The sequence below is a fragment of the Leptonychotes weddellii genome, chromosome X (assembly GCF_054177405.1).
Source record: "Leptonychotes weddellii isolate Sample4059 chromosome X, ASM5417740v2, whole genome shotgun sequence".
NCBI classification, from domain to species: domain Eukaryota; kingdom Metazoa; phylum Chordata; class Mammalia; order Carnivora; family Phocidae; genus Leptonychotes; species Leptonychotes weddellii.
In genome coordinates, this window is record NC_138385.1 from 99,807,613 (window position 1) to 99,824,024 (window position 16,412).

General features: G+C 43.1%; 1 protein-coding gene across 9 annotated transcripts in view; it reads left to right on the top strand.

Annotated features, from left to right (window-relative positions):
* ARHGAP6 (Rho GTPase activating protein 6) overlaps positions 1-16,412 on the top strand; it is a 455,537-nt gene that overhangs the window by 375,959 nt on the left and 63,166 nt on the right. For all 9 annotated transcript variants that reach the window (XM_081809185.1, XM_081809179.1, XM_081809186.1 and 6 more), the window contains exon 2: positions 3,761-3,920. In XM_081809185.1, the coding sequence (XP_081665311.1) occupies positions 3,761-3,920 (160 nt within the window). The remainder of the gene's footprint in view (positions 1-3,760; positions 3,921-16,412) is intronic.

Here is a 16,412-nt window from a genome sequence, read left to right on the forward strand (position 1 = left end):
TCCAGCTTGCTGGCTGTTTTTTGTACCACCAAGCTAAGAATGGTTTTAAATGGTTGAAAAAAAATCACAGAAGAGTAGTATGTGGTTCTAGGTGTCTCTCTTAGAGACTTAGAGAGTGTTACTCTCTACTTACTCAAATTTGACTCAGCAGCAAACCTAACTCGGCATCTTTGCTGATCTCTACATGCTTGATGTGCTCCCTCCCTCAATTTCTTTCAAAATTTGTTTCCAGTCATCTTTCCCGTATGTAGATCTGACCAGGCTCCACTCGCACTCAAGGTTCCTTAATGTCTGGCCATCACCTACTGAGTAAAGTCCAATCTACTTTGCAATGCCCGCAGAAAAAGCCCTCCAGGATCTGGCCTTGACTTCTGCGTGGCTTCACCTCCCGCTATTTCCCTCCCTCCAACCCTGTAATTTCCCCAAATGAGCTCGTTTTCTCAAATTAATTTGCCTTGGCACCCACTGTTTTTTCCAATGTTGCATTTCTACTGGGCAAACCTTCACTCCTCTTATTCAACCTTCCAGTCTCCACTGAAACACCACCTTCTCGAGAAAGCTTTCCTTGATCCCCCAGACAGATGTCCGAACCTTTTCTCCTAGACACCCCGTTGCATCTGGTACTGACTTCCAGTATCACAATCTCTATGCTTGATGGATTGTATGTATTAAAGTTTAACTCCTTAAGGACAAGGACTGTGCTGTCACTTTGATAATCCCAAGCCTAGTAGTGTTCTCAGCATGTAATAGGTGCTCATTAAATTTTTAAAAAAATAATTAACCAGGAGGACATAGCAAATAAAAATAAAATGTATCTTATAGGGATTGGTTTATTTCAGTCATAAGCTATGGTTCAGAGGTTGGCCAGCCACAGCCCCTGGACAAACCCAGCCTTCCACCTGTTCTTATAAATGAAGTTTTACTGGAACACAGCCATACTCATTCATTTATGAGTTGTCTATGGCTGCTTTCTGCCACAAAGACAGATTTGAGTAGTTTGACAGAGACCACATGGCCTACAAAGCCTGAAATATTTACTGTCTGGCCTTTTACAGAAAAAGATAGTCAACCCCTGCTATAGATAATTGAGCCAATTGGAGGTCTCACTCTTAAATGCTTTTTTAATGAATAGGCATGTAATTCCATTTTGACACTTCAAATAGCAGTGGGCTTTCCTAGATACCTAAACTTCATATTTAAAAGTCACCGACTCATCTGGAACTTCCGTTTGGGAGGAAAAAATGCAATTCACTGATACTGTACCTTGTGGTACCCTAAGCCTAAAGGGTGTGAGTGAGAGGTACACCCAAGGCGTGAGTCCCCAACTCCTGTCTAAACTTGGGCTTCCTCCGATTATACCAAAAACAGAGAAAAGAAAGAAAAAAATGCAAAATATACTGGGCCTGGAAGAATTCTTTTCAGTTCACCAGATGTGACAGCAGTCACCCACTTTGCCTAGATTTGCTCACTCACTCCCCTGCCCAGATTGTCCCCCACATCGTGCTCCCCAACCTCGCCTGGGCTCCTGCTAGTTCTCACCATGATCCACTGGATACAGACTCATACATGTGAAGACAAACAAAAAGCCCTCACTTCCTTTAACTCCTTTCCAGACGTGGCCTTCCCTGTGAGGCCTTTCCTGGCCGCTGTCTCCGAAACATAAATCGTGTCCTGTCCTCACACTGCCGACCCCTTCCCTGCTTTTTGGTCCATCCCTAGCCATTACCATATTTAACACACTATACCCTTTACTTACCCTGGTGATTGTCTGCCCCTGCTAGAGCATAACATCTCCATCCGTTAAATGGATGAATAAATACACGCAACCCCACATCAAAGGGGAAAAATATCCAAGAATTAACAGGGTGCCATTTACTCTCGGAATGAACATTTTGGCAGGAATTTGCTACCACGAGGGAACGCAGGTGCTTTAAGAGCTGCTGGGGCCAGTCTTTCTTGTCTCTCTTTTGTGAGGTGAGCTGTGAGGATGGCGAAGTCTTAGGGGGTTCCTTAAGGGTTCCTCAGATGCACAGCAGCTCCCGGGTACTGCCCATGGGGGCCAGCACCGCTCCTTCCTCCTGGAACTTTTTTTGATGGTCAAGGCACTTTTTTTGATGTTTCAAAGCTCTTGGGCGGTGGCCGACATCTGTGGGTCACAGGAAGTCCTCCTCAGTTAGGGAACATTGGGCTTCAGAAGATCCTGAGGTCTTATTTCTCGGGGCATCACATTCTCGCCGTCTGCAGGGAGGATAGAGCTCTTCACCCTCTGGATGTACGTGTGCACATGAACATACTCAGAATTGGGGGAGTCTTGCCTTTGATTCTTTGATGTGGAGGATTTGAACATCAGATGTCTCTGCAATTATACATAGTTCTTATTGATCATATCTCTGTACCTCTCATGATCAAAATAGCTCAGAATGCTGTAAATAGAAGCTTAGCGGTTACACAATTTAGCATAGAGTTTGAGGGCACATGTTTTTAGCTTGAGTTCTGGTTGGTTCCAAATCTTGTTAAGTTCTACGATTTGGGGAGAATTACTTAACTTCTGCAAGCCTCAATTTCATCTGCATTGTATTATAATTTATTTACATATACTGAATGTTACTATAATATTACTATAATGTACCATACACATGGATTATAATCATGTATCATAAGTATGTATTATATCTAATAATAATATGTTATATATTGTAAATATACTAGATTGTATTATTATATAGTATACTGTATTATTAAATACTATGCAGTTTACCCTTGAACATTGTGGGAGCTGGGGCATCAACACCCCCATGCAGTCAAAAATCTGTGTTTAATTTTTGACTCCCCCAAAACTTAACTACTAATAGGCTACTTGACTGGAAGTCTTACCAATAACATAAATTTACTGTATATTGTATGTATTATAGACTGTATTCTTACAATAAAGTAAGCTAGAGAAAAGAAGATGTGATTAAGAAAATCGTAAGGGGGGCGCCTGGGTGGCTCAGTCGGTTAAGCGTCTGCCTTCGGCTCAGGTCATGATCCCAGGAACCTGGGATCGAGCCCCGAGTTGGGCTCCCTGCTCAGTGGGGAGTCTGCTTCTCCCTCAGCCCCTCCGCCCATCCGTGCATGCTTGCATTCTGTCTCTGTCTCTGAAATAAATAAAATCTTTTTTTAAAAAAGAAATACATAAGGAAGAGCAAATACATTTACAGTACTGTACAGTATTTATCCAAAAATATCCAAGTACAAGTGAGCAGACTTGTGTAGTTCAAACCCGTGTCATTCAAGGGTGAACTGTATAAGATAGGGTCAGAAATGGTAACAGCCTCATAAGGTTGTTGGTGCGACTCGGCACTGTCGCCGGCACCGAGTAGGCTGGCCATACGTTTGCCCTCCTGGATCCAGTGTGCATGACGGCAGCTAGCAGCAATTTTTCCTGTGACTGAGATACATAACCAAAAAGTTCCCATGCGTTCCCAGAGAAGAGAGGCAGTAGGACCCTCAAAATGTCTTTCCCATGGCTTTCTTTGGCCTCTGTGTGAATCATTATATGAGATCAAGTGATCCGGCAGATACTAGAGATTTGGATGTTTGCAACGGACTGAGAAAATTCATGGTTAGCTGAGAGTAGATTTGATTTGAGCGATGGATAGACAATTTTGGAGCCCAAAGAGGAAGTTTGCTTGACTCTGTGACTGACTAAGAGGAAGGATGAGCTTTGTGAGACATAGATGAGCTCTGTAACTCCTGATGTGTTCTCCTTGTTCTGCAGGGTGATTTCACCTGGAACAGCATGTCTGGCCGCAGCGTGCGGCTGAGATCCGTCCCCATCCAGAGTCTCTCAGAGCTGGAGCGAGCCCGGCTGCAGGAAGTGGCTTTTTATCAGTTGCAGCAGGACTGTGACCTGAGCTGTCCCATCACCATTCCCAAAGGTAAGGCCGTGTGCGCCGTTCCGCCAGGGAACGCTGTGACTCAAACGTCTGTTTTGCCAAAGCCACAAGCTGCAGACTCATCTCACACCTGACACCAACACAGGAAGGAAGCGACAGCTTCTTGGTTGTTGGCTGGCATTAATGTCCACTTTGAAAGACATGTTCAAGGGGGACAGTTGATGTGTCAACCAATATGTTTATTCAAAGGGAAGGTCAGCTTGAGTTATTGAAAGGGAAAGCCATGTGTATCTCGCTAGTCTACATAACTTCAGAACAATCAATTAAAAAGAACTTTTGGAAAGGTCAACTTCAAGCTCGAACTAAAACCGTATCTATTTCAACAGGATTTCAAAATAATCCGTTGAAAAGAATGCTTTTGCAATCTATTAAAACGTGTCACTTGACCTTCTGCTAACCCAGAATCAGGGATGATACTCATGTTAACTCTTTTTTATCATCTTTCACCTGGCATGTCTATGCTGAGGTTCACCACCGTGACCCTGGAGCCATTCAGGCCTGAGGGTCTGAAGTTTTCACAAATACAGGTCCTGACTCTGGTAAAGATAAGACGCATGTATTTGAAATCTTGTAATCTATGAAATTGTGTTTTTGAATGTTTACCGTCTTCTGTAAGGGTACTTTATACTTTGTGAAAGTGTGTAGCACAAAGGTGATTTGTTGTTCTTTCAGTTTCTGAACAGAACAGAAATGTTGTCGGGAAACCCAATTTGTAGTGAAGGGAATGATGACTCTAAAAAGTTCTGTGAAACCCAGACTGGATGCACATCAGATAAGATACGAGGGAACAAACATTCTTTGTAGCTTTGTTTTTTAATCCAGTTAATTTGATGTTTCTCTTTGTTCCTGCTTTTTAAAGAGTCCACTAAATAAATAACCTTTACCAAACAGTTTTATAAAAATGATCTGCTGGAAGCTCTGTCTCCGTTAGTTGTTACTGAGACTGTGTGGTTCCTAGCATATTCAGGGTAATATTTGCTCTATCAAGATGTTCAAAGACGTTTGAGCTATAGGAGTTATTTTGATATTTTCTATCAAAATAGGAACTAATGATTTACAAATGATTTCTTATTTATGGAGGAGAGAAGGAATCGTGTGGCTGGGTGGAGAGAAACAGACATCAATCACCAGAGAGTTCTGAAGCTCTTCTTTGGGGCAGATGATTATAGACATCAACCGAGGTCCTTCAAATACAGGGCCAGCGCCGAGTGCCATGATGGCAGCTTTGGTCCGAGGGTGGCCATTTGGTTGCATGTGAACCCCTAAGTGGAGGTTCTAAACAGGGTCAGATTCACTGTGTGGATAATTTATTCAGGAAAAAGCAATACAGTGGCCACGGCCTAGAACCTAAAGAAATGATAGCAAGTCTAATGAGACAGTGGGTATGATGAAAATGAAAACATACTCAAGCTCACACTTTTGTTCTTTGTCGCTCTAGAAGGATTGTAGGCATTTGTTTATGGGTATCGGTTTGGAGACCGTCTTCCTCCGAGAGACTGGTGCTTCCAGGGCTCAGATGAATGATGGCCTGACATATTCACGGGCTGCTGGGGTTCCCCATAGAAAGGGAAGAATCGAGGAGTGGATGGTGGGGAAGTGACTGAGGTGACTTCCAAGAGTGACTGCAGGGGTGGGGTCCAGAGCACCAGCAGACTCTGACCTCCCGACCTATAACGATAGGTGGACATGGGTGATACGGGCGCAGATGCAGACAGATTAGAAGACAGTGGGCAAGCACGTGGGATTTTGCTCCAGACTGCCTCTCCGCTGTCAGCGACCTAGGAAGCAATGTCATCTGCTAGGAGTGAGGATGGCGAGGAGGTCCTGGAGGCTGGAGGAAAGAGGAGAGGAGCGGACGAGAGGGGAGCCAATGGACCAGCAGTGTTGCAGGATTGCAGTGTGGCCCGAAAGGTCCATTTGAGGCTAGTAGCTGGGAATTTAAATTGCAAAATAAACATCCTGGCAGCTAAACATGGCTACAGCGAAACATAACCACGTCGCGCTTTAAATTTCCCAGCCCTAGTGAATCCAATCTCCTCTCCCCAGAGTTAGGATTTTCTAGGCAAGTTCAGTGACGGTAGAGAGGGACAAGACTGTTGAGAGGACATCAGTGGTAGGCAGAATAATGCACTCCCGAAGACGGCCACGTCCTGCGACTGTTTCCTCACCCGCTCCCAAATCTTTGCAGATGTGATCAGTCAAGGTCCTTGAGATAGCAAGATGATCCTGGTTTATCTGGGATGGCCGGAGCCAAGCACATGGTTATTGAAAAGCAGAGAAACTTTCCCAGGCTACAGCTGAGTCTGAGAGAGCCAGGACTATGGAGGAACAGTCAGAGCGAGGAACCGGATTCTCCCTGGAAAGGATACAATCCTGCTGGCGCCTTGGTTTTAGCCCAGCGAGACCTGTTTCAGACTTCTGACCTCCAGAAATGTCAGATGATAAATTTGAGTCGTTTAAGCCACTAAGTTTGTGGTCGTTTGTTACAGAAGTGGTAGGAAACTAATTAATACAGTGTCCACGGGAGTGATGATAACCCCAGACCGTGGGATCTCAGTTGGATAAGAAGAGAAGTTAGGAATAAATACAGAAATCTGTAGTTTTCTTGAATAAGAAGAATCAGTAATATAAAGATGTCAATTATGTCATTAATGAGCTATAAACTGAATGTGATTCCAAAAACCACACCAAAACAATTTGTTTTTGTATTATCACTAAATTGTTCTAAACATCATCTAGACAAATAACTATGTAAGAGTAGGCAGGGGAAATTTGAGAAAGAGGTCAAGTGGAGAGTATCCCTATCCATTCAGTAAAATGTCATACAACGAAAGCAATTAAAAGAGTATTGTACTGCTTCACAAAGAGCAGATCAATAGAAGACAACAGAGTTCAGAAATGAACAAAAATAAATACAGGAACTTATGACATGATAAATATTGCTCTTTTTTTTTTTGGTCAAGGGGAAAATGATGGATTATTATTAAGTGTTAGTGACAGTGAGACAACCATTGAAGAGAAAAGGTTGGACTCTGACCTTAGTCCTTACATCAAAATAAGTTGATGTGGAAGAAATATTTGAGGATGTTTTTAATGAAACTGTTAAGTGCACCAAAACAAACCATAGCTGGATATTTATATGTTTTTACATTGCGGAAGGCATTACCCAGAAAACATAAAGCGAATGACACGTTTCACTACGTTAAAGAACAAAAGATAGAATCATCTGTGTGGCAAACAAATAAATAAATAGGAATTTACAGCACATCTGACCAACTAAAGGCTAACTACTATATAAAGCTTTATTACAAATTAATCTGTTAAAGAAAAATAATTAAAATATAGGCAAATTACAGGCAGCACACAGAAAAAGAAATACAAATGCCTGACAAATATTTGAAAAGGTGCTCACCCTCCTATGTGTTAAAAGAAATGCAAGCTAAACACCAAGGAAGGTTTTTTTCCCTCTTAGATTGGAATGGCTCCAAAAGTGGGGTAATATACTTGATGGGAAAACAGACACTCTCATACTATTGGTAGGAGTTTCGCTGTTGCAGTAACTCACAAGGCAATTGGGCAACATCTAACTTTTAAATGGCTCAGCAATATTACTTTTAAGAATGTATCTCACAGATACACACTTGTGTTAGCTGAGGTAGGCTAACCCCTCAGCGCCTTAACACGACAAGAGTTTCTTACTGAGGCATGTATCCCATGCAGGGTGGCCGTGGGGGCCGGGAGAGGGGACTGCACTGCGTGCAATTATTCGGGACCCTAGGCTTCTCGAATCTTGTGGCTCCTCCCTCCCGGAGACCCATTCAGCCAGAAGACAACACAAACTAAAAACTGACAATATTTACATAAACCTTATAAAATGACGGGTGAGCTTAATTTGCTATCCCTTCTAAACTTAAGCTGTTTCAAAAAGGGACTTTTGAAGATGCTATACAGAACCTAGAGAAATCTTTGGTGGTAGAGATCAGGAGGCCTTTCGGTGGGAGGGATCCTCTCTGTGACTTTTCTTTTCTTTTAAAGATTTTATTTATTTATTTGACAGAGAGAGACACAGTGAGAGAGGGAACACAAGCAGGGGGAGTGGGAGAGGGAGAAGCAGACTTCCCGCAGAGCAGGGAGCCGGATGTGGGGCTCGATCCCAGGACCCTGGGATCATGACCTGAGCCGAAGGCAGACGCTTAACGACTGAGCCACCCAGGCGCCCCTCTCTGTGACTTTTCCCTGTGAGCCTGAGCTTGCCCCATGGAGACAACCATGGAATGTTTCCTCCTGGTCAAAAGGCTGCTCTCGGCATAGGCTTTGGAATCAGACTTTCTAGTCTGTAAATGGCCCAATCCTGAACAGCAGAACCAGGAAAACAAATGCGGGGAGCGGGGTCGAGAAATTCAACAACACCTCAGGCCTGTGTGACCTTTTCATTTATTCACAACACATCAACAGAGTACTATTTATCTATCAGATAGTGGGTTAAGCTCGGGTAACATGAATTTGGTAGCATTTTAATACAAATGGTCTAAGGCAGGGGTTAGCAACTGGCCTGCTGGTCACACCCGGCTCCCCTGCCTGTTTCTGTAATGAAAGTCTTACTGGAACGCTGCTATGCTCTTTCATGTGCAGATTGTTTCTGGGTCTTTCGGGCTGCAAAGGCAGACTTGAGTAGTGACAGCCCCTATGTCTCACAGGCTCAAGTGCTTACTCTCTGGGCCCTAACAGGAAAACTTTGCTGTCTAAGGTAAGACAAAAGGGAATGACTGATTTCTGCCACAGTCAGGAAAGCAAGTTACTGCGGGCATTATGGCTTCACCTCGTTATACTGTAAACTAAGTATTTAAAGCCGAATGGTTGTTCCAGAAGACAGAAATGCATATGCATGTTTTCTTTAGTGCTCTTCCCCCCCCATCATTCAACTAATTTCTGATACCATATTTGAGAAGGGCTTAGTTTATGTATTTTGAAAATGGTGTCATGGGCTGAGGAATTGCTGATGGTCTCAGAAAAGGTAGACAGTAGTCTAATAAAAGAGTACCCCGATGCCTCAAAATTGCTATTGTATGCCTTCCTTATACAATGGTCCCTCACCGGGGCACCTGGGTGGCTCAGTGGGTTAAGCGTCTGCCTTCGGCTCAGGTCGTGATCCCAGGGTCCTGGGATCGAGCCCCGCATCGGGCTCCCTGCTCAGCGGGGAGTCTGCTTCTCCCTCTCCCTCTTCCTCTGCTTCTGTTCTCTCTCTTGCTGTCTCTCTCTCTGTCAAATAAATAAATAAAATCTTAAATAAACAAACAAATAAATAAATAAATAAAATGGTCCCTCATCATTGTCACCAGTGTAAAAGCCAACTAAGCAACTCAGTGAAATCAAGAAAATGGTATTTTTGGTAGGGTAACACTCAAGCCGTCTTTGTGATTTCACTGTGGTTTGTGATTTAAGTGTTGATTTTAGAAAAATAAGGGCAACCTGATGGGCAAGGAAATGGAGCTTGAGTGTTTACGTACCAACCCTGGATGGGAGATCTGACTATCCGCTTTCTACGTTGTTCTTGCTGGTGGTGTCCAGGTGGAGAGGTGATGTGCTAGAACTATTTGTCAAAGCCTTCTGTGTAAGTAAAAATGAAATTGAGACCCAGGGTAAAATCTGCAAACTCCCCCGTGGGTGGAAATGCGGAGAGGAAGTCAACACCACCAGTTAGGGTGTTGATCAAAGAATAATGTTAGACCACTGGGCTTCAAGGTCCTCAACACATATCTCCATAGGGTGAGCTGCCGAGCTAGGTCTATCTTTTATGTGTCCACACTCACCTTTTCTGTGGCCTCCCAGAGGACTGTGATTTCCCCTCTTATTTCTCTTTGAATCTGGAATGCCAGGTAAACCACCCACTTCTCTGCCTGATTCCACTGAGCCTCAGCAAATCTTCGAGAAGTGAATGAATGCACGCACGCACACATGCACATCACCTTTAAAACGGAGCTCCTTCCTCTCCTCTTCCCTAACTCTCTAAAGGGCATCGTCCACGCCTTGCTCTTCTTTTCCCCAGGATCCCCAGGAATGATTTTGAGACCTGAGTGTTTCCCTATTACTTCACCCCATGCCCAGTTTCCGACTTTGATTGATGGTCTTATAGGGTTGGTGTGAGGTTTAAAAGAAGTAAGAACCATGGTGAGCTTCAAACATCTCCCGAAACTATACACACTCTCAATGAAAGTTTCCTGTCCCCATCATCATCATCATTGTCATCATCACCAGATCACTTTGTCTCGTATCTGCCCTCAGCTCGTCCTTACGTCTCACCTGAACTACAGCCAGCCATGGGCCCCCACCTGCTTCCCTCAATTCAGGGCTTCTCCCCTATTCTGCCCACCACACCTGGAACCATTAGAGTGATCTTCAACCACAGAATCTACTCCTTTGTTGGAAAAAAACAAACAAACAAAATGAAACAAAACTCCCTAGGCACCTCTTGCCAACTAATATCTCTATCAAAGCCATTTACCACACTATTGCATAGAAAAGAAGAAATCCATTTTATTTGCAGCCTGTTCTGAGAATGCACCACAGATTTATGTTGATTTGTCTTAGAGCATTGGGTTTCAAACTCTTTGTCCACAATCTACAGTGAGGAATACATTTTACACCTCGGTCCAGGAAATGCACGAACGAAATGGTGCTTATCTTTATCAGAGATACACTTTGATATTGTCTCTAATGTTCTCTCCTGTCCTCTTCTGATTCTTTATCCTTTTTTAAAACGCACTTGTCATGATCCACTAAACTTTCATGATTCACTAAGGGTTTATGACCCACAGTTTGAATAACGCAGTCTTGGAAGGCGGATGGAATAGAGAAGAGGCAATCAGGAAGAAAAGAACAAAAATGTCAATGTGGAAACTTGCTGTGGCTCTTAGGGCCCTGGGAAGGTGGATGGGGCATTGTTTCTCTAAGGGCCACAGAAAGGAACCGAGGTTGACCCTTGGCCTAAGCGTCTAGTCCCTTCTCTATCTAGAGCCCAACTGTGGACTGCCGGCTGGGAGGCTTCCTTGTGCTGCTTCACTGCTCTCTCTCTCTCTCAATACCAAGCTAGGTGTACAGCCCGGAGGAGGTAGATATGTGGGACTTTAGCTTCTCAAGATGTAGAAGCCTTTAATGAAGGTTACAAAGGTAGTCCACGTCTTCCAGGATGTCTTACTCAGTCAATAGAGAAAACACAGATCCATCAATTATATTAAAAGATAAACAGTGGATGGCATTTATCCACGTTACCAGTGGTGACACTTACAGATACGAGCTGTCTCGTCTACCTAGCCCAGCAAAAGCTGAGAATGACAGAGCCGTTTCTCTGCAGGCTCCTCTGTAATTTTCTTCTTAGATGCTCTCCTCCACCCCCCCTCCCCACCCCTGGGCTTTGACCATGTCAAGTTCTCCCATGTAGGCTTCTGTATGATTCTGTTCTGCTGCTGAGCGGGCAGCCCTGCATGATCGCAGATGGTTCTTTAAGCCATAGGCTCTGTGCCTTTGTAGTCATAAATGGCTTCCTTTATGCCCTCAGCCCATAGTTTTCTATCCAAGGTCTTGTCCCTACTGGTCACATGTACACATATTTATATATCTTTGTTGGAACGGCAACTCCTATTGCACAAGGCCTTGGCATCTTGAACAAAACTTTTGTCACTGCAGTTTCTGAAATACTCTGGCACCTTTCAAAGATTGGAAGACTACACTATTCTCTCTGTTGGGATCATGGCCAAAAAGTAAACTTGATAATTACAAAGACTGTCTCATCGCTGAAATATGAATAGGAGCTCCCATTTTTGCTTTTTTTTTTTTCTTTGTTTCTCTATGGGGAAACAAAGGCAAGGAAGTATTGACTGAAATTAAATACCAAGTGCTTTTAAACCAATCAGGCATTCTAGATCATTTGAAATGGAGTCCTCAAGATGATTTGCAAATTCTATTAGTGGGTATTTGTAAAATTGTTACACATGCAAAGCTCTGAAAAAGTTGTTTAAGGGGTCTTCACTTAAGATAGGAGTGGACACACTACAGCCCAAAGGCCAAATCCAGTCCACTGCCTATTTTTATAAATAATGTTGTATTAAAACACAGCCACACTCGTTTGTGGCTATATTGTCTAAGGTTGTTTTAGTGCTACCGCAGAAGAGTGGAATAGTTTTGGCAGAGACGATATGGCCCACAAAGCTGAAAATATTTACAATCTAGACCTTTACAGAAACAGCTTGTTGGCCTTTGATTTAAGAGATTAATATTAATTTGATAGAGAAATTTATAGTTATTATCTATGCAGTTGATCAAGCATACCATTCTGTTCATTTCAATGTCTCCACTATCTTTATTTTGCAATAAGAGTGTTTTTTAACGATCAGACCTTTATAACTCTCAGATGTTTTAAGTGATTATATTTGTGTTTATATCTGTTTTTTAAAAGATTTTATTTATTTGAGAGAAAGAGAGAGTGAGAGAGAGAGAGAGCATGAGCAGGGGAGAGGGGCAGAGGGAGAGGGAGAAGCAGCCTCCCCACTGAGCAGGGAGCCCGACGCTGGGCTCGATCCCCGGACCCTGAGATTCTGACCTGAGCCAAAGGCAGATGCTTAACCGACTGAGCCACCCAGGCGCCCTTAAGTGTTATTTTATATTTATATTATATTCATGTTATAAACACTTAAATATAATTCATTGTAATCTGATTCACTGTAATCTGACCTCCCTCCTCTTACCCTCCTTATCATAGATCCCACCCAACATACACAGATTCAGACTTTCCAGGGATGCCTTTTGTAGAGATGCCTGGCATTACATGACAAGACGTGTGAAAAACACATTCCACAACAGAGTTTCGGATTATCCACTGTTAAGATGCTTTGGCTGCAAATTATGGAAACCAAAGCCAAAGTGGCTTAAATAATAAAGAGATTGATTATGTTACTTTACCAGGAGCCCACAGATAGGCTAGTTTCAGGACTCAGGAATTTCTTCTTGGCCGTAATCAGTGGGTCACTTTGTTCTTTGGCTGGCTTCCCTCATTGTCACAAAATGACTGCAGCAGCCACCGACATCACAGCCTCTATGGCAGCACGAAGAAGCAGAGAAGCAGGGACTCTTCATCAGGTATCTTTTTAATAACAGAGGAGTATTTTCCCCGCCACTTCCCAGTAGACTTCCCTCCCTTCTCCATCCCCAGAACGGCAGTCTGCCAGTGCCCAAATCCACAGTGGCAAGCAGAAAGAAATCACCAGGAATTGGCTTGACCTCAGATTCCTTTCCTGAGCCTGGGGTGAGTACTTATCCCAGGATGCATGACCACCGGGAGGGTGAGCACCTAACAGAACAGGGAGAGAAAACAATTGGGGGGTGGGACATAGTAGGATAAAGATGGATATAGATTAGAAACTATTGGCCTACATAATGGCAATGTCATCCATCATTGCAAAGAAGCAGTGGGGGGAAACCATTCTTCTATCACACTTATTTGCATTAGTGTCTAGCACGGGCCTTGGCATAGATCTGTGGCTCAGGAAATACATGAGAAATTGAAGGGAATGGATTTAGAATTCCATCAGAGCACACTTATTTATACAGTGTTTCCATGTCATAAAGAATTGTTTCCTATGTCTCAAAGAATAAGCAGAAGCAAGGATGGAAAAGGAAAGGATGAAGACCCTAATAGTTTTCATCTCCTTACGTCACTTGTCCAGTTCCTGAGGCTGTGAGAGCTATTTTCATGGGGGCGGCTGGCAGAAATTTGGAAGTGTTCCCAAAGCTTACAGTTTATGATTTAAAGATACTTGATTCCCTCCTTACTTGTTCACTATAAAACAGTATCTGTCAAAAGAAAGTAAGTAACATTGGCCCCTTACACAGATCAAAAATCAGACCATGTGCAGATACCCTTGTCTGACTACCATTTCAACTTGAACTACAAGCTTTGGCTTTAAAACAAGCAATGACGAAACTTCTTTAATTTGGAGTTTAATTTCCTTAACAATCCAGGGCATTTCTTTGGGATAAGTGATCTCTGTCTTTTTGCTCTCCTACCTGCTTTCTTTCCCTTATGTTCCAGGAAAGAAATATGGCTTAAGGAAAAGATTGGCCAAAAGCCATTTTTCTTGCTCTGATCTTTGGAAACTTCTGTCTCTGCAAATATAATGCCTACCTAGGCTGTTAGAAACATTGTTTTTGATTTAAGGAATGTACGGTAAGAAATGCAAGTTCGGATGCCTGGAAAGACAGACTAGCTCCTAGCTTAGGGAAAAATAACAGCAGGGCTGCCCCTTTGGAACATGAGCTTATAGCTTTTTTTTTTTTTTTTCTTTACTGACACCATTTGAATATGGAAAAAATGGCAGCAAGTAAAAGATCCTTCTAGGGCATAATTTGATCATGACTGGTTATTACAGCAAGGAGTGATTATAAAGAACGCCTGGTTAAGGAAGAACCATCATTGAGCTTTTCAAACCCGTGGCATCCAAGCCATGTGATTGGCTTCCCTACCTTACGTTTTGATAGAATTAACAAGACATGATCAACAAATCAAATATCTCAATGATTTTCTGTAATAGAAAAACACTTGCTTTGGGGCTCAAGAATCTACAAGGTTTTTTCTTCCTCTTAAGGAAAAATTTCAGAACTAATTACTTGGCCAAAATAATTTACATAAAACGGAAAAGATTTCTTAGCGTTTAATTTAACTGGAAGCATGGTGACCTCCAAGAGCTGACTCCCTTTACAACAGTGAGAGAGACTCACAGAATGTTCTTATTTTCTGACTGCAGCTTTGCTAATTTCACCACCACTTCAACATGTAAACTGCAAGCATTAGTACATTTCACAAGTACTTTGGGGAGCCTCAGCTCTAAAGAGAGGCATCTGTATTGCTTAAGAATGCCATAAATATTTTCTTCCCTGAGAAACCTAGACACTTTGGAAACAGATTTTGAAAAATCTAACCCACAAGGCACTAGCAGGCTAAAGAAACAATGCTTAATTCACTGGGGTTCACACCAAGAAAAATGACTCAGTCGTCCTGTTTCTACTTGCCTCCTATTGCAATCAAGGTTTATGGAAGAACTGCTAAGGATAAGGTGATATATAAGTGGAAACTTTGACCTATGAACTTGATTAAATAACCGACAGTCTACAGCATGGAAGATTTCTTAAAAATAACATGGAAAAAAATAGATAGTGAGATCCAAATTTGACCGAACAGTGGGACAAGTTTGGGCTTAAATACATTGTTTGCCACTTTTTCCATGTAGACTGTTTTCTTCCAGAATTCTTATTTGTCACTTTCTTAAGCCCTAGTTCCCACTAAAGAAACTGGTATGAATTAGCAATCTTCTCATCTTTTTTCCCCAATAGAATGCTTGCTTGATAAAGGGTTGGATTACCAGGAATAAGACATTAAGAGACTTAGGATAAGAAAGGATCTCCTAGACTAAATAGTTACCATGTGATTTAGTGGGGGAAACCCCTACCAAAATTCAAAGGCCCCTGAGAAGCCTCACCTTGTCCTTTAAGACTGAACGCAAACGTTAGCCTTCCTAAGCAGAGTTGGAGACAGCCTTCTTGCTTCTGACCTCCCCCTTGCTAGATGCCTCCACTGCAGCATTTCTTCATTTCACTTTAGTGAGGTTTCTGTGTATCTGTCTTTGGCACTAAACTCTGAGATTCTCAAAGGCAGAGGTAGTGTCCTGGGTTCACCTGGGTTCATAGCGCCTAGCTCTGTCTCACCTACAACATGGGCTGTATCAGTGTTGGGTGGAGGGAGGGATGGAGTAGGGATGGATCAGTGTATGCGGGACGAGCCTACTTTCTGGGGGGAGGATGCCATTTAAACAGATAACTAGTATAGCATAAATAATATTCCCACGCCAGGGAGATTTGTCATGTTCTGTGGTGCAATATCCGGGAACAGAGAATATTTGTTTGCGCACCGAGGCCAGATTGCCATTTCAGCTCCTCTCCTAAACCTCTGCAGCGAATCCCAGTTCAGCTCTCAGACCGGAGCAGCGCACTGGTCCCATCGGGTCCCCTGTCCTGGGCTTGCTGCCACATTTCCTGCCAAGAAGCAGAGGTGATCGCTTTCCTGCTAACTACGTCCCCCTTTTTGTCAGGGCTGCCCTCCCTTCCGTTTCTCCAGATGGACTTTGAAAAGGCAACTCAAAGCAGTAGGGGCAATTTCAAGTCCATTCCACTGAGGATGGCGACGGCGGTAACAACTGGCTCCAACACCCAGCCACCTTTTCCTGGGACGGGACTTTGCCTGGGGTTTTGGTTGCCCATCTGTCATCGGTCCCTCCATGTTTTCAGTGTTGACTTACACTCGCCACATGAACTTGCACCCCTGAGATGAATCATTGGAAAACACTAGACGTGGGGGATGGACACAAGGAATGGCCCTCAGGTGCTGGGGCCACTAATAATATCATAACTTCTTTTTTTTTTTTTTTT